Here is a 17532-nt window from a genome sequence, read left to right on the forward strand (position 1 = left end):
TGGGGTCTGCGCTTGGGGAAAGTTGCCTCCAAGTTAGTTCACTCGTTCAACCCAACCTTTCTCCTGTCTCTGTGTCTTTGCGCCTTGCTGCAACCCAGGAAGCCAACAGTGAAAAGACCAATAACGGAATTCACTACCGCCTGCAGCTCCTCTACAGCAATGGTGAGGCTCCCTGGGGTCTGCGCCTGGACCTGGGGCTCTGAGGCAGGAACAGGGCGCGGGGGAGCCCCAGGAGGGCGAGAGCCCCCATGAAGCGGAGTGTGGAACATACTAGGGGGGGACCAGCCTCCCCCTAGTTTCGCTCGAGGAGGTTTCACTGGAGGAGGCTCCGAGAGGCCCGAGGGCGGCTGTGTGTCGCCGCGCACCTGAGACCAGGTGCAATGCCCTGGCCCTGGCTGGTTCACAAGAATTCTCCGTCCTTCCTGAGGTCCGTTCCCATGGCTTGGCCCAGACTCCAGGCTCAAGACCTCATACACTTTAGGAACAGTGAGGGGCCAGGGACTTGATGGCCCCTAGAGAGAGCTAATGGACTCCCACCTATGCAGTGCTGAAGGGTGGGCTCAGAATTGTAAGGAAGAGTGGCCAGGGAGGGGCACTGCCCTGGCCTTATCAGCAGCGCTCCGAGGGGCTGACTTCCAAGGGCACTGGGGGAGGCTGAGGCCAGAGGCCCTTCACTGGACACTGGGGAGGGGGACATCCATAGTCCCCACCCTTCCTGGAGCATCTTTCTTTCTTTCTTTTCCCTTCTTCTTTGTGCGTATCACCTCTCACTTAATTCGCCTTCCTTCGCCCTTTCCCCCCCTAGGGATCAGAACGGAGCAGGATTTCTACGTGCGCCTCATTGACTCCATGACAAAACAAGTAAGTTTCTTAATTCCGCGCCGCAGGGGTGACTCCCAGGCCACGCAGTTCGGGGAAGTCCAGAAGTTGGCTGCCCGCCTCCTCCGGCGGCTCTGAGTGCCCTAGCGAGGGAACTGGGGCTCGAACTCTGCAAACCAGGGCCGCCTTCACAGTCGCGGTCAGCGCAGGCTCTCCCAGCCGCTTCTTGCGCTTGGGACCGCCGCGTGCAGAAGACGGTTAGAGAGTGTCTTCCCGTCCAGGGTAACTCTGGCCTTTTGAATGAAGATCACGGGGTGTTGAGCTGGAAGAGCGGACCCTGAACTTCCTTTGACCAATCTGGGGAGTCCCAGGGGGCGCAAAAAAGGTGCTTAGGAACCTTGATGCAGAGTGGCTGAACCTCTGAAACCTAAACCAGGCGTGGGCCCTCTCTCCTGTAACAGAGCGTGGGGAGCTTTGGGGGCAAAGGTTTCTTCCCCGGAAATGGTGAATGGGCTGAGACTGTGGATGACCCACGTCAGGCTTTTTTTTTTTTGGTAAAGTGAGGGTGGTGATGGTGTTGGACTAAGCAGCCTCAATTGTTAGAGGATATTTTGCAAAAATCGTCCTGCTTTTGCCTCCAAGTTTGGCAGGAAGCCAGGCAGCATGAGTGAGCTTGCGGTCTTAAAGGTACATGGTCGGCATTTCCTTAAGCTCGCCAACACGCGGGTGACAAGCAGTATACATTAAGGTTGAGTTATGGTTTAAAAGATACAATTATGAGCCGAGTCAGAAAAGAAGCCTGACGTTTTAATGAGGCACAGGAACTCCGCCCCCCCCTTCACCTTAATTTTAAGAAAAAGTTTTGTCTTAGAATTAAGTAGCTAGTTAGGTAGCAGGAGGACTTAGTAGTAGAAAAAAAGAAGACAGCTTTATTGGGTGGGGGAAAGAAATTAGAACAAAGAGAAAACTTATCTTTGGTGTGCCAACCACCAATTTACTTTAGGAGTTAAAACCATTTGCTTGGTTGTGATTTTACTGTATTCCCTTTTAAAAAAGGGGAAGTGATATTTTTTCCAAAGACACTATGTTGGAAAGTTTCACAACAGGGTCTATTTGAATATTTTTCAAACTTGTTTTCAGATAAAGTGTGACTTAAATATGTTGTACAGAGTGCACTCTGATAAGCTTTGGGAATAAAAAAATCTACTCATGAAGCACCAATTTAATAACAGCTAACTTTTATTATTACTCTCATATTTCATTGTGACCCACATAGACAACATGAGGGTAAAAACGTACTTAAAAAACACGCAAAAGCAGATATGTGCTGGAATCTATTACATGCTGTTAGCCCAGCGCACTTAGCTTTCTTGAAGGTCTCTTTACTTCTTAGTTGAGTACTCAGATTAAATCCACGTTTATATTTTTAGACTTGGTCTTATTTCCCTTAATATATTTTGATTGTGACATAAGATAATTTTCTTTCATTTGGATACTGTATTTTATTTTTTTTAAATTTCTTTTCTGCCAAGCAGAAACACAAAATCTTGTTTTCAGTAACTATTTAAAAAAACATCAAAACAAAAATGTCTGAAGTGGAGTTTTGTTTTCAAACTTTGTCTTAGATACCCTGGATGGCATTTCCTGCCATTCTCATTAGAGACAAAAAAAAAAAAAAAGGAGGTGGTGGTGGTGGTAGGGGAATAGGAAAAATATGAACTCTAATACATATTCCATATATATTTATTAGGATTTGCATTTTATTTTTTTAAATCATTTTGTTGGGGGCTCTTACAACTCCTATCACAAATCCATATATACATCCATTGTGTCAAGCACATTTATACATTTGTTGCCATCATCATTCTCAAAACATTTGCTTTCCATTTGAGCCCTTGGTATCAGCTCCTCACTTTTTTTCCCTCTCTCCCCCTTCCCCTCTCCCAGGATTTACATTTTAAAAAATAAAGAATAAACCAATATATAAGTCCAATTTTCTTGTGCAAAACCAAATGTTTAATGTATTAAAATGTAGGCAGCACTATGAAACAAATAAAACTGTTAAGGAGGTAAACTTGGAATATGTTTGAAGTAATTAACTTCTTTCTGATTTAAAACTAGCCCAAACTTTGAAAACACTATCAAGAATGGTTTTTTCCCATTATGAAATTAGCTGGATTCTATGAAGAGCATGGGAGAATAATCATTTGAGTTTTAAAAAAGCAATGCATCAAAAATCATTGTATTAACAATGTCCTGGAGCTTAAGCAAACTGTAGCTTACGGTGTTCTTTGGTTGTGTGGTACTATTATAAAGTTGATCGGTGAAGAGGGAGAGGAAGAAAGGGAGAAAAGCCAGGCAGAGTGTATTTTTAATAATAGCAGGTATGAGAAAGTCATTTACTTTACCGTGACAGCTCACGGAAAGTGAGAACTATGAATGTATGCAATTATACATTTTGGCGGGGAGTGACCTGGAAAAGCTTGAAATAATTATTTGAATTTGGCCTAAAAATAGCTAGAGAAGAACATTTTGAAGACATACCTGTTTGTTTTTATAATAATTGCTTAAATATCCACCTTCTCTGTAGTCCCTACCCATCATCTGGTTGCTTGGTTTTTGATGAGGTGCAGTCAGAATTTTGGAGGTAGGGTAGCTTCTTATGTGCGCAAGTAATGCAATAGTCTTCAATGGTGTGAAGAAGCGCAACTTGCCCTAACTGTGACATAATAATTCATATTTAAGGCTTGACTGATGAAAGAGTTACATTTCCCCCCTCTGTGTAATTCTTTCATAAGGACTTAGGAATTTGATACTTACAGTGCAGAATAAGCTACGTTCAGTGATGTGATGAGTTTTAGGACAGTCATAAATTGTGGAGGGACTACCTACCCACTGTTCAAGTGTCCTCTCAATATTCTGTGTATCATTGTAATACCTTTCATTTCAAAGGTATGTTTGAGGATTTACATCCTTGGCCTACTAGTTTGGGGTTAAAACTCAGAGGGAATGGATGGCAAACAAAGCCCCAAATGAACTGTGCATTTCACATGTTCAGAGAATGCTCCTTAGTGTGGGTGGGGTACTCCGCTTTCAGGCCAAACAGAAATGTACTCAATCAACCAAGATGTATTGGCATGACACAGTAGTTCACATCTTTTCACAGTGTCTCATTAGATTATTTTGAGTAGAGACTCTTAATATTGTACCCCTCCAAGAAAGACAAAGCTTCATCAGAAGCAAATGAGTGTGGATCTGAGCCCCTTAACTACGTACCACTCTTGTAGAGCACATAGAATGATATTGAAAAAAATTTGTCCCCCAACTAGAAAATAAGAAGCTTGCTTTTGGGAAGGCTTGTTCAAAACCAAGTTTAGCAGGACTAAAAATAGGTTGTTTTGTGTCATTGCTGTTTTTGGTATTCCATTAGCGAGCATGCAGAAGGCACTATAAGATCCCGAAGTCCTGGCCATTGTGTCCAGAAACACTCACTATTGTGGAAGCGCAAATGTATGGGCACAGGGCGGTGGGAGAACATCTGAGGTTTACTATGCTTCATTTCAGATGTTCAAGTAGTATTTTAAATATAATTATATTATATGCCTGTTTCCACAAGTTATTTAATCTTTCAACAGAGAAAACAAACAAAAAACCCTTTAACTTACCTCCCCTCCTGCCATCTTGCTTTAAAAAAAAAAAGTGACATTTTATGAATCAGAGAAAGGGTGCCTGATTCCTTAAGGTTATCCAAAACGAAACCTTCTCTATCTCCAAATAAAAGTTGTTGTTGATTTTTTTAAAGGAGAAAATAGTAGCTATTCAATCCTTATATATGTGAGTTTGCAGGTGAGGGGTGATGTGGTGAGGGGACCCTCAGAAGTCTCAGTACAATGAGTCCAAGGTACAGGAGTCCGAAAAGCTACCAGATATCTCTTCCCGGCTAGACTTCTGTACACATGTGTTCGGATGTTCCTGGTACTTTCAGTTATTGATGCAAGTACATGTTACCTTATCGATGGTGTCATTATATCCTGCCACAGTTAGGCATATTGGATTAGCAGCCTTTTCAGTTGATGATTCTTCATTGATAGATAAACACATTTTTCATATATCAGTAAGTTCCAATGGAACTCACTAGGCCAACAGAGAGGCTCTTTCACATATTTGGGGAAAGGAACAAAAACAAAAGCCTGGGCAAGTTCACAGGCAGGGGCCCTGGTTTAGCAGCTTTCTCTCTCCTCTGGTAGCATGTCAAAAATGCAGGTGATTTAAATTTCCTTGCACATAGAGGAATGAAGAAGTTTGGAATTTTTATGCATGATCAGGACCTGTGTTTGGGAAAATGTAAACTCATCACAGTGGAAAATGTGTTGTTTGGAGTCTGGGGGTGAAAACAAAGCTGATGGTTTTGGAGAGACTGTGGAGCCAGATGGCCCAGTACTCCCCAGTCTGGCGGTCCAACTGCTCCCTCCTGGATAATATACAGCCATTTGTTCGGGGATATTTACGCTAGAGCTGTTTCCATGCGAATGTTTGAATAGCATTAAAAACGAACATATTAGGAGTGATGCATTTATCAAACTCGTATGACTGCACTGATAGTCTGTTCTCTCTCTTCTCCTTGCCTAGATTGCTGAAAAGGATAGACGAAGGGTTTTGCACATTGGTGTACTGTGGACAGAGTTGTTGAATGAGAATAATTTGAGCTTAGTGACTTTGTAATTAAAATATGTCAGCGTTTAGAGCCAAACTAATGGGAAAAAGGGAAGCCCTACCTCAAAGCACTGTTGTGAGAATTCAGTGAACTTGACAAGTAAAGTGCTCAGAACACTGACTGGCACATATTCAGTGCTTAATAGATTAGCTGCTTTTATTATTTTATTATTATTATTATTACCCCATTGGGTTGACAAAGCCAATTGTGTCTATTAATATAGATGTAAATGTAGCTACCTTATGGGTGAGATGTCTTTATTACTCTGCGGGAAGAGAAATATAATGTGGGATTGTTAGAATGATCTCGTTTTTAACTTAGCATTTGAATGGTGTAAGGATTTCAGTTCTTTGAGATATAAAAGATGCATTCTACAGCCAACTGTGTTTGGTGTATATATATATAATTTTTAATTCAAACTGTGACGTAGTTGAACAGCATACTAAACATGATATCATTTCTTCGCGACTTTCCTAATTCAGTTCTGAAAACGTGCCTGCTTAGCTGCTGAGCTGAAATGAACGTCTTTGCAATTTGCTCACCAGTAGCCAAACTGCTAATTGAAGCTAAATTATTGTTCTTTAAGTTTTATACCACATTAATGTTGGATTTCTGTCTGGCATGACTGTTAGTGAAATGTCAGAGTTTTAATGTTTTCCGTTGGCCCAGGTTAATTTTTGACCTGGGCTCCATCATCACCTACTGGAAATTTCTAAAGCTACATTAAGGTGTGTGTGTGTGTGTGTGTGTGTGTGTGTGTGTGTGTGTGTGTGTGTAAGTGAGGAAACGTGGACCTTGGCAGCTGCATGTCATAGTTAATATTGTCGTGTATTGGTATTATGGGTGCTCATCTTATTTTGTGATTGGCTTCGATTCTTGGTAACTTCCTGTGCGAGGCACACTGGCACGCTGTATTTAGAAGACTATTTCTGACTGAAGGAGGTGCTTAGTATCTTCATGAACCAATTCTTCTCTAAGGGGACACATTTTGTTTGTTGAAAAATGGGTAGTGTATTTCAAAGGTTAATTTTTTTTGCATTGAACTGGAAAATTGGGAGCGGTTTGTTGTTATCATAGGCTTTTTTCTCTTTCTCTCCTTCGTTCTTTTTTTAACTGGTGATGACAAGTGTGCTATTGTTTGGTCGTAAACCAAGAAAGACTTTTAATGGAAACATTTTTTCCCTTCAGATCTGGTTGAACCAAAGTCAAAGGGATTCTCCTCAATGCCTTTTAGTTTAGTGTGGTGCACAAAGAGTTAAGCCTATCAGGGGAGTAAGCAAAGCTCACTTTTCTGTCTGTCCTTTGGCCTCCTATTGAAGTGTGATCCTGGGGGTATGTTCACCATGAGTTTTTCACTGTGTGGTCTCTAACCATAGTGCATTTCCCTGAGCTCTTTAAGACGCAGTGATAGGGCAGAAAGGCAGGAAGAAGGATCCTTCACAAGTTGCTCTCTAACGCAGTGGGCATCCAGGCAGTTTTGCGTGTCTTGACGGACTGGTTTCTTTTCAGAGATGTTATGAGTTAATCTATTACTTGAGCATTTGCAGTCGCAGGCAGTGAAAATTCCTAGCACTGTTGTTACCTAAAGCTGTGAAAGTTTAGCCGTTCTTAATTCCTTCTTTTAAAAACAATACATATATACGTTATTCTAGGGGAAAAAACCTCCCAACCCAAAAGTTAGAACAGTATTAAGAAATAAAGCAGGGTTGTTTTTGTCTGTTAATTAGAGGGACGCAGTGAGACGAGGGAGGCTAGTATGTGAGAAAAATAGCAGATCAGATACAACTGGGTCCAGTTTTGACAACTTGTTTACCAATTTTGCTCCTTCTTTTTTCCTTGTAAAGTTGAGATGAAGTTAGTACGGTGTACTTTCCTTCCTGTGCAAGCTTTTCTTGCTGCCTGGAGGGACTTATTCACCAGAGGCAGGCTTAATTTCAGGAGCGTTTTCTTCCTGAGAGCATATTTTTGTTGTTGTTTGTTTGTTACTTTGGTTACAAACCTCAACCTGACTCACCATCAATTGATTTATTGAAATCATATTTTATATGCCCCCTCTGTAGCAGGCCTCCCACCATTACCCCTGATAAACACATTGATTTATTTAAACCTCTGTTGTCTTTGTCGCTCTCACAGCAGACTACCTCTCTCTCAGTGAGCAGGCGCATGATTTACTGTGGAAGATGAAAATAAGCCTTCTTCTTGGTGTGCCATTGTCTGGGCCCTAAACCAGCTGTCTATTAAAATGGTTTCACTTAAAATAGTCAATGCTGTTTACATGCTTCTGTGATCTCCCAGCTTTACTCAGACCCCACAGAGACACATATTTAAATTAGCAAAAAAAAAAAAAAAAGCAGCAATTTCTCCCTAAGTTGCTGTTTGAGGGTCCCTTGCCTGTTGGGCTCACCACTGTAGTTTGCTCAACGGTGGAGCATCCTTTACATTTGTGCTCAGGGTCGATGACCTGAGAGTTGATCTGTGCTTCCCAGGAGTGTGTGCAGACTGGATGGAGAACTTGGTGGCATTTAAAAACAAAAAGCCTTATTGCGGACAGCCTGTATCAGAGGCGTTTGTCAAATGAAATATATCACTTCCTACACTGGAGTCTCACCAGAATATTGATTTGGGGGCTCATATCTGTGTAATGTTTTTTTAAAATTTTTTTATTACCCCCTACACAAATATTTTTAGTAACAAAAGCGGCTTAGCCGGGGTTGAAGGTGGATCTACGTTTGAGTGAATTACCCTCCCAAGCTAACCCATTAACCTGAAGTTCTAGTTTACTCTATTTACAGGATTTGGAGTCCTAAGCCATGGCAAAATGAAAAGACTCCTGTTCTACTTGCTTATATTTCAGAAGCCCCAAGAAGCAACGCTTCCCTCTTGGCCTTGATGTGCTGAAAAATATTCCTCTGCAGGCCCCCAGGAGAGGGAGAGCAGAGGCTCCTTGTGCCCACCCTCCTCCAGAGAGCCTAACTGTTTCTGAGCAATTCCAAACTCCTGGTTTCATTTTTCTGTGCTTGATTTAGAGAAGGATTCTCTGTTTTGACTCTGCTGCCCACAGCGAAGTGGCAGTTTGGTATTTGGTAAGGAGATGCATTATGGAGGCTCTGCGCCTTTAACAAGCGATGCTCAGGAGGTTCCTGAGACAAAGTCATCAAGAGAGGATTTCTGGGAATCCAAGGATCGCCCACTGCTTTGGAGGCGTCATGAGCATATTTGCATTGCAGCCTGACTTTAACTGGAAAGCCTCCTGGGCCCACAGATTTCAGTGGAACCAGTGGCCCCAGTGAAACGCATACCAGTGTCATCTAGAGAGCAGCCAAGCGAGAAGTTCTGGCGAAAGTGCCACACGTGACGCCACGCCTCCTCCAAATAGTTTTTCTTCTTCCAGTGCAGACAGTCTCATTCATATTGGTGACTTCAGTTCCCAGGTTACTTGCATTCTGAGTGTAGCATGACCCATCAATACATAAATCAGAGGTTATCAACGATATTAAAAACCACACAAAAATGGAGTGGTTATCGGATTTATCACAAATGCATCATTAGAGTGTTTTGGTGCCCAGTATTAGATCTAATCAATTTATGTATGTGTTTCTCTGACATTGCTACAGTGATGGTAATAAACAAAGTAGGCAGATATCATTTTGGTTTTGTTAAAAAAGAACAAAAGAAACAATTGCAACTTACTTAATGCCTTTTCTGGAGTAAAGTGACTTCGTAGGTAGTGGAGAAGGTCTTCTTAGACTATAGAAAAGCATCATACATGTTTGCTTGAACTAGTGGATGGAAATTTGAGGAGGATGCTTTATGAACATATCTTAGATGATCTCCTCAGAAGAAAGTTATGAATTAGACAGGGCGAAGTGATGGCTTTGTCGTGAAGAAACCTTTCTGGCGGCCCTGATCGACAGCAGACGCTACTTTATGCAGGGGCGGCCAGTGGTGGAGCGAGTTGACAGGAGGATTTGGTGAATGAAAGGAGTTACCCTCACTTCTCCCTCTCTCTTGTCCCCGAGTGCCTAAGTTTCAGCATGAGGAAGCCCCAGCCAAACCCAGATGGAGGGAAATTCTATAAAATAACTGATCTCTATTCTTCATCAATGTCAATATAATTGAAGCACAAAGACTTAGGAACTCTCCCTGATTAAGAGAGAGGTGACAATGAATGTAAAAATTGGGATTGGCTTTTCTTTCCCTGTTAAGAGCATTATTGGGTAAATGGCGAAATCCCAATAAGATCAGTAGATTAGATTATTATTATCAATGTTAGTTTTCTGACTTTGATAAATGTATGCTGCTTCTGGAAGAGAATGTCTTGTTAGAAGGAAACATGTCGAACTATGCCTGCAACTGACTAGCAAGTGATTTAGGGGAAAAAGAAAAGAGAAAAAAATAATCAAGCAAATGTAGTCGAATGTAAACTTTTGGGGAATCTGAGTAAAGGGAATTCTTTTCATAGCTTTCAATTTTTTTCTGTAAGAATAAAATGATGTTAAACTAAAAAAAAAAGCAAGGCTATGATGGGTTAGCCAAAGAACATGGGCTTGATAGGTTCGTGGTCGAGAGTGCATTTCTCCTCATGCAATAGTTTCCCCCAGTTTTAAACCCTCGTTGCTAAGTTTGTTTTGTCACGTGGTGATGCGTCACAACCAGCCCCTGCTCCGTGGGCCTGCACGTGCCGGGCCCTAGGCCGCTCCAGTCACTCCTCGGTCCTGAGAGTCCAGGTTCATACACAAAGCACATTAGTGCCAACCACAAGTCAGCCACAGCAGCGTCTCATCTGTATGTACTAAATAAGATGGCCTCTTAATTTAAGTCATTTTGGCACCAAGAAATGGAGGGTTATCTGAATGTGTGAAAGTAATTTTATTAACAATTTGAAGCTGTGTTATATTAGTATTATGCAGTGATGTGGTGTCAAATTAGTTAAAATGCAGTCCCATGCAGAGTGCTGCCCTCCCGCTAGCTGTGTGCTTTTTCTCTTGGTTATTAACCCTGAACTCCCAGAGAACCTGTCTGGTGACCATACACAACACATTCGTACGCATATTACAAAGAGCTGGCAGAAACATCTTGCATGGAGAGTTGGTTTGGGACTGCCAGTTTTGGGAGTTCGATGCAATTCCCCTAAGACTGGAGGCCTATCCCGCAGCCAACATATGTCTGTGGGAATGACCACTTGAGTGGGTGTACACCCTGGGAGTGTACAAGTGTTTAGCCTGTTGGCAGGGAGAGAGATTTTCTTCCTGATTCATGACTCATCACAGAGAAGATACAGTTTTTGAAGGACTCTCTTGCCTACAACCCCACCCCACCCCACCCCGCTCCCAACACACACACACACACACACACACCCTCTAGTGTTTGCCAGGAGAACATTAGATGTTGGGACTGGAAGTAGGAAAGTGAGAAAAATTCAAACATTTGTGTATGTACACACTTGTCCTCACATACACTGACATTTGAATCAAATCCATGTGCTTTTTTCCTCTATTTTAAATAAATAATGTCTCAATCTGCTTAGCCTTCTGCGTGCTTTCCTCTTAATTTGTTAGATTTGCTTTTCTTCTGGATTGAAAGGCGCGTTGTGGTTGTCTTGACGACAGAAGCCCCTCCCACACAGGGATCCAGAGATGCACCTCAAGAGCCGAGGGTTGACAGCGCAGAGACAAACAAATCCCACTCCACTCACTGTGGGCTGATCCTTCACAAGGAACCTAACAGTCAGCCCAGTGAGGCCTTGGGCTCCTGAAAGCTAATTTGCCGATTGCGGGGTGAAGTGCTTAGAACTCAATTGTGATAGTTTGTTTTCTGCTACTTGGCGCCATCCTTAATTGAAATCATGTCTTTGTTTACAGGCCATAGTGTATGAAGGCCAAGACAAGAACCCCGAAATGTGCCGAGTCTTGCTCACACACGAGATCATGTGCAGGTAAGGAAGGCTGCGCTCGCTCCCTTTCATTAGCAGAGAGAAGATGAATTTGCACCTTGAATCTAGGTGAACTCAGGCTGATTGTGGCGTAAACATTTATCTTGCTTCTATTAGACAATCTGAAAGAAACTGTTAAGATGCGAGTCCTTGGTCATAAAGTGCCAGGCGTCATGGTGCCTCTCAATTATTTATTCGATTTCATCCTGAAAAACATACATTTCCATTTTGATAGCACACTGTTAATGGGCACAAAGTAGAGCCCTTCCCTGCTCCCTTCCAATGGAAATAAAACACAATATAACCCTTTTAGTGTTAATATATGGGCTCAACTGCATTGCTAGTAAAATGATTAAGAGTTCGATTGGTGTCGGCAACCCCCTCCCTTTGAGTAAGACTTGAAAGTGATAGAAGCCACTGCTGTGGAGTTGATAGTGACCCTGTAGGATGAGCAGAGCTTCCATATAGGTTTATGTCACTGTAAATCAGGAAAGAAGCAGACTGCCACATCTTTCTCCCGTGGAGCAGCTGGTGGCTTTGAACTGCCAACCTTTTAGTTAGCAGCAAAGTGCTTAACCACTATGCCACCAGGGCACCTTTGGAAGTTATAGTTCCCCATTTTAATTCTCCCTGTTTAAATCTTATGCTGAAAATATGATGACCATCTGGATTTAGGCATTATTCCCCTTTAAAATCTGGTGTGTGTGTGTGTTTGCTTTTAATCAAATCTCTTAACTACCCTGTATTTCCCAGAGGGAGTGAGCTTTTTTGGGAGGATGGCAAAGAGGAGTCCAGTCCCTGGAAGCTACAAAAAGTCGTCACCCACAAACAAGTGTCCTTATTTTTGGCCAGTAATCAGACTAAAGGTCTGTTTGACATCAGGCAAGCCAAGCGAATCTATTTCCCTGGCTTCCATGTATGAGAGAGTAGACCGGAGTACTGCCTTCTCATGTTCAGTGTAGAGTTCTTCATGAAATAGTACCAGCACCTTGCCACAAATATATTCTGAGTAGCTGGAGAACGCATGAAGATGTCATGATGCATGATGTGTGTTAGCTATTCAGCCTCTTCCTGACACAATGTAAGTTTGGCTCCAGATGATTATGGGCCAATTCCTTTAGAGCTTTAGCACCGTCTGGATGGGCTCCATTTGCTGCTATAGGCCTATGGGAGTGTAATTCGAAAGCTCTACAGATGGAAATAAGGTAGGAAAGGCTGAATGTACTGCTTTTGTGCAATCCCAAACACGACTTGCCTATTGATAAATAGGTTGGCATATAAAGAATTATTTTAACATATGCTCAAAAAATACAATGCTAACAAACAAACAGATGAAACTCACTGCCATTGAGTCAGTTCTGATCCATGGCGACGCTACATGATAAGTTAGAACTGCCCCTGTGAGTTTCTGAGACTGTACCTCTTTATGCGAGTAGAAAGCCTCATCTTTTTCTCTGAGGAGCGTCTGGTGGTTTCGAACTGCTGACCTTGCCTTGTGGATAGCAGTCTAACACGTAACCACTATGCCACCTGGGCTCCTGATTATACAATTCAAGGAGGCTTCAAAACGTTGTTGGAAAATGGAAATGAAAGATAATGGGACACTTCCACCACCTTTTAGAAGTCCCCTGGTACAGGCAGGCATCATGTGTTTTCACTTCAGTCATGCCATGTGTCAACTTGCCACATCATCCCAAAATAGGTTATATTTTTTCTAGCTTTAAATCAGTAACAGAATCAAAAAATGTGTGGTGATGGATTTCTTACATTCGTAGGCAAAAAGAAAAAAGAAAAAAAAATCAGTGTTATACTGGAGAAAACAATTTTACAATTAGATCTGAGTTGTACCTTTCAGAATTAAATGAGTGAAATCCATTCTGAATAGCATTAAAACATGATCTCCCTTGTATTACTGGTTTTCTGACTGTGTTAGTCTGGGTACTTTAGAGAAACAAATCCACAGAAACTCATGTAAAAGGGTTTTAGATAAAGGTTAACTGTGCATCAAGAAAACATCCCAACCCAGTGCTGCCCAAGCCCACGAGTCCAATATTCACCCATTAACCCATATGTCCAACACCAGTCCACAAAGACCTCCTCTATCTCACAAAACAGAGGCAATGATGCCGACTACAGGAGGAAAGCCAAGTCAGTGAATGTGTAAACATCTCAGCGCTGGCAGGGGTCTCCACACGGGTGCTCCAGCACCCAGGGCTGCATCGGGGTAGGTCCATGTGGCTTCTCCTTGGGAATGTCTTGCAGGAAGTCAGCCTTGCAAGCTGAAGCAGGGAACTGCTAAGGCAGCTGCACCCTGGTGCGACCATCACAAAGCAAGAGACCCAAGAACTCCAAAGGCGAGGCTCACCAAGCCATTTATGCCTCCACCTTTCAATTAACCCCACATGTGTTTATCGGCCAGGTTGGCACAATAAACTAACTCACTGACCATAACCACTATGTGAGCTTCCCACAATTCGCATGCCAGTAAGATGAATTTTCCATGTTCTACTGCATGTGATTTCAGCAAAATTGACAGAAAAATGGATTTCAACCAATAGGCCAACTAATACCTATAGATCACAGATTTGCATCTCATATCTGCACTTGTTTGGACTTTGCTCAGAATAATTCTGTTATTGAAATACTTAAAGATATATTATGCCTTTCACACACAGGCCTACCCTCTATTAATGCAGCTTATATTTTTCTGGTTTTTAAAATTCATTGGCCTAAAGTACTTTATTATGCTGGCTGGTTTTCTTTATTGCTGATGTTCTTTCTATTTTTCAGAAGCATAAAAATAGCAAAAAATAAAATTTCTCTAGCCACTGAAGGCAAATGATGATGTTTGTACTGCGTGGCTAGGAGGGAAAAGCCATATTCAGAATGTCATCCTGCTAATGTTACAGATTGCCGTTTTCCTGGCTGTGTACATATGTGTAAGGGGTACTGTTTGTTTACGAGGCCGCCATGACCCTATTACACAAACCTGTCATCTATTGTGTGGCTAACAGTCTTTTAAATTGCAAATCTGATGCTCTTTAGGGGGTTTTAGGAAAAAAAAAATCTCACTTTCTACACCATCTTATTTCTCTTGATTTCTTGCCTGTTGTAAGTGGAAGTTGGGATGTGCTGAATTTGCACCAGGGGTGCAAATGCAGGCTCAATTATAAGCATAAAATTAGAGTCTGTTCACCATTAATCAGCCTGGCTAATTGCTATGCACCACCATTTGCCATATGGTGTGAAAGACAGCTTGCTCTCCCCAAGATGAAATTTCTTCATTGCAGACATGAAATAGTGAGGGCCCTGGATTTTAAAATAGCTTGTTTTAGATATTTAATTTCTAAACAACTGTCTGCCAAGCTTTCTATCAAGGCTAACGGCACAATAAAACCTTGCGTTTATGTCACAAAAGCTGTATCTTTAGGGCACGTGCAAAGGAGACATAGAGCATTGAGATCGGCAGGCAAGGGCCGGGGAGGCTTGTGTTTTGTTGCAGGCAAAGGAATAAAAGGGAGAGAGAGCAAGAAGAGCCCCTGAGAGTTGCTTTTCAGGTGGTTGCAAAGTCAAAGCATCCATGAGCTCTACCCAGAGGAAGGCCCACTTTATGGGCAGGACTTGCCACCAATGGATGATAGTTATTGTCACTCTTAGGGACAAAACCTCTCTGGTTTGGTGGTGTGGGGTGGTTTCCAGGGAATTCCAGGAGTTCTACATTTTCGGTCAATTGCAGTCTGCCATAGCAATTGGCACTACATTTTACCAATAACTGGTAGTTAAGTTCCTAAAATATGATGGACCTGTGAATGATTGTTTAAAGTAGGATTCTGTAAGGAATTGGATTCCAAGTGGATCGCCGCAGCATCTTGGGGTTAAATGTGAATGGAAAATATGAACTATGTTTGCTGGTTAGGGTAAGTCTAACTCGGAGCCCCCAAGCCAGGTGTAAGAGGGTTTCTGTGTGTGTGTGTGTGTGTGTGTGTGTGTGTGTGTGTGCGTGCTCGAGCGAGCCAGCGAGCGGGTGTGTGCAGCACAGGTGCAGAGGCTGGTTCTCTGTCTCAGGAATGCCCTCCTCTTTTCCATTCGCAGCATCTGGCCTCTTGTGAGTCCTCTGGATTGGCCAGTCCATTGATGTCTCCTTTTCTGCCTTTCTCTCATGCTGGTTTATTCTGATGTTTCAGATTCCAGTTTCAGCCTGGTTTCTCCAGGGAAGGATTCCTGGCCCTGAGCTAAGTCCTCTTGCTAGACACTCTCATCACCCTCTGTGCTCCTTTCCAAAGCGCTCTGTCCATGTGTAATTGCAGACCCAGGGCTCGCCTGCCTTTGCTGGACCTTTGCTGCTTGAAAGCAGGGTGTGATTCAACATTTCTCTGGGCTTCAGTTGTCCTGTCTGTGGAATAAAAATCACTGCCTTTGAGTGGATTCTTACTCACAGGGACCCTATCAGACAAAACAGAACTCCCTCATAGCTTCTAAGACTATAAATCTTTACAGACGCAGACTGCCACTTTTTTCTCCCATGGAGCAGCTGGTGAATTTGAACTGCTGACCTTTCAGTTAGCAGACCAGTACTTAACCACTGGACCACCAGGGCTCCTCGTTTCTGAAATGGGGGGAAATAATATTATTTATCTCAGAGGGTAGTTCTTAGAATTAAATGATATAGTCTCCATAAATACGTATCACTGTGCCTGATGCATACCACGGATCGAGTGGCTATATTAATAGAAATATTAAAAAACAGTTCCCCGGTGGGGTGATGGAGAGAAAAGTTGGTTGTCATCAAGTGGATTCTGACTTATCATGGCCCCATAGGTGTCTGAATAACACAGTGTACCATAGGGTTTTTAGTGATGGATTTTTCAGAAGTAGATCACCTGGCCTTTCTTCCCAGTCTTCTCTGGGTGGACTTGAACCTGCAGCCTTTCCATTAGAAGCTGAGTGCATGACTGCTCTGATCACTGGCACTCACTATAGTGTGTAGCAAAACATCTGACAAGAGAACGTAGAAAAGAAGTGAAGTTTACTAAGGCATCGATGTACATTTTGGGGGGTCCTCCTTTTTATGGTAAAGGTGCTTTCATTCATTAATTTTGCGTCCACTATGAATCAGAATCGACATGATGACAGTAAGTTTGAGCAGCTACAAAGTATTTGGAACCCTGGTGGGTGGCATAGCGAATTACAGATAAGTTCAAGATGAGCAGTTCAAACTCACTAGCTGCTCTGTGGGAGAAAGATGAGGCGGTCTGTTCCGGTAAGGGTTTTCAGTCTTGGAAACTTGTGGAGGCAGTTCTGCCCTGTCCTGCAGGGTCCCTGAGTCAGAATGCACTCCATGGCAGTGAGTGATGAGCAAAGGAAGGCCGTCTGGTGGTGGAACGGGTGATGCTCTGGGCTGCTCACTGCAAGGCCAGCAGTTTGAACCTACTACCCACCGATCCATGGGCTAAAGACCAGGTCCACTGCTCACATCAGATCTGCAGTCTCAGAAACCCTAACCAGCAGTTTTGTAGGGTTCTGACTTGGTGGGTTTTCTATGTAACATACTGTCGAAGGCAGATCTCACTGTTTAGCCTGGAGATGAGGTTTGTAAGCAGGCAGCTAGAATGCACTGGAGAAAGAATTAACCGTGAAGAGAAGTTGAGGCAGAGGACTACGCTGTTTAGAGGAGGGAGGTTATATTGTAGTTGGGTAGCAGCCACGAAGGAACTCTGATGGCATATTAGCTAACTGCTTGGCTGCGAACTGAAAGGTTGGAGGTTCGAATTCACCTGGAAGCTGCACACTGCTCCCATAAAGATTACAGCTTAGCAAACCGATGGGGTCAGTTCTAATCTGTCCTATGCAGCCACTGTGACTTGAAATAGGCTCACCAGCAAACAGCCACAAACAGTGGCAGCGGAAATGGGAGGGCCAGGATAGAGATAAGAGGGTGATGGAAAAATGTTTGGCATCTTGATGTTCGGGCAGACTTTCTCAGGAGAGAGGTCTGTGGGTGGCTGGCCCTGGGGGCTAGAGCTGAGGGCAGAGTCAAGGTGAAAGTGACCTCAGAGGCTGTTCTCCA

The 17532-nt window shown here is 42.9% G+C and overlaps 1 protein-coding gene across 1 annotated transcript in view; it reads left to right on the top strand.

Annotated features, from left to right (window-relative positions):
- The window catches only part of EBF1 (EBF transcription factor 1), a 479517-nt gene that overhangs the window by 9815 nt on the left and 452170 nt on the right, over positions 1-17532 (top strand). Inside the window, exons 3-5 of the mRNA XM_030888673.2 lie at positions 99-162; positions 806-861; positions 11395-11468. Of these exons, the coding sequence (XP_030744533.2) occupies positions 99-162; positions 806-861; positions 11395-11468 (194 nt within the window). The remainder of the gene's footprint in view (positions 1-98; positions 163-805; positions 862-11394; positions 11469-17532) is intronic.

The sequence above is a fragment of the Echinops telfairi genome, unplaced genomic scaffold (genome assembly GCF_000313985.2).
Source record: "Echinops telfairi isolate 266 unplaced genomic scaffold, ASM31398v2 ScPeMD7_7469;HRSCAF=8507_0, whole genome shotgun sequence".
Taxonomy (NCBI): Eukaryota; Metazoa; Chordata; class Mammalia; order Afrosoricida; family Tenrecidae; genus Echinops; species Echinops telfairi.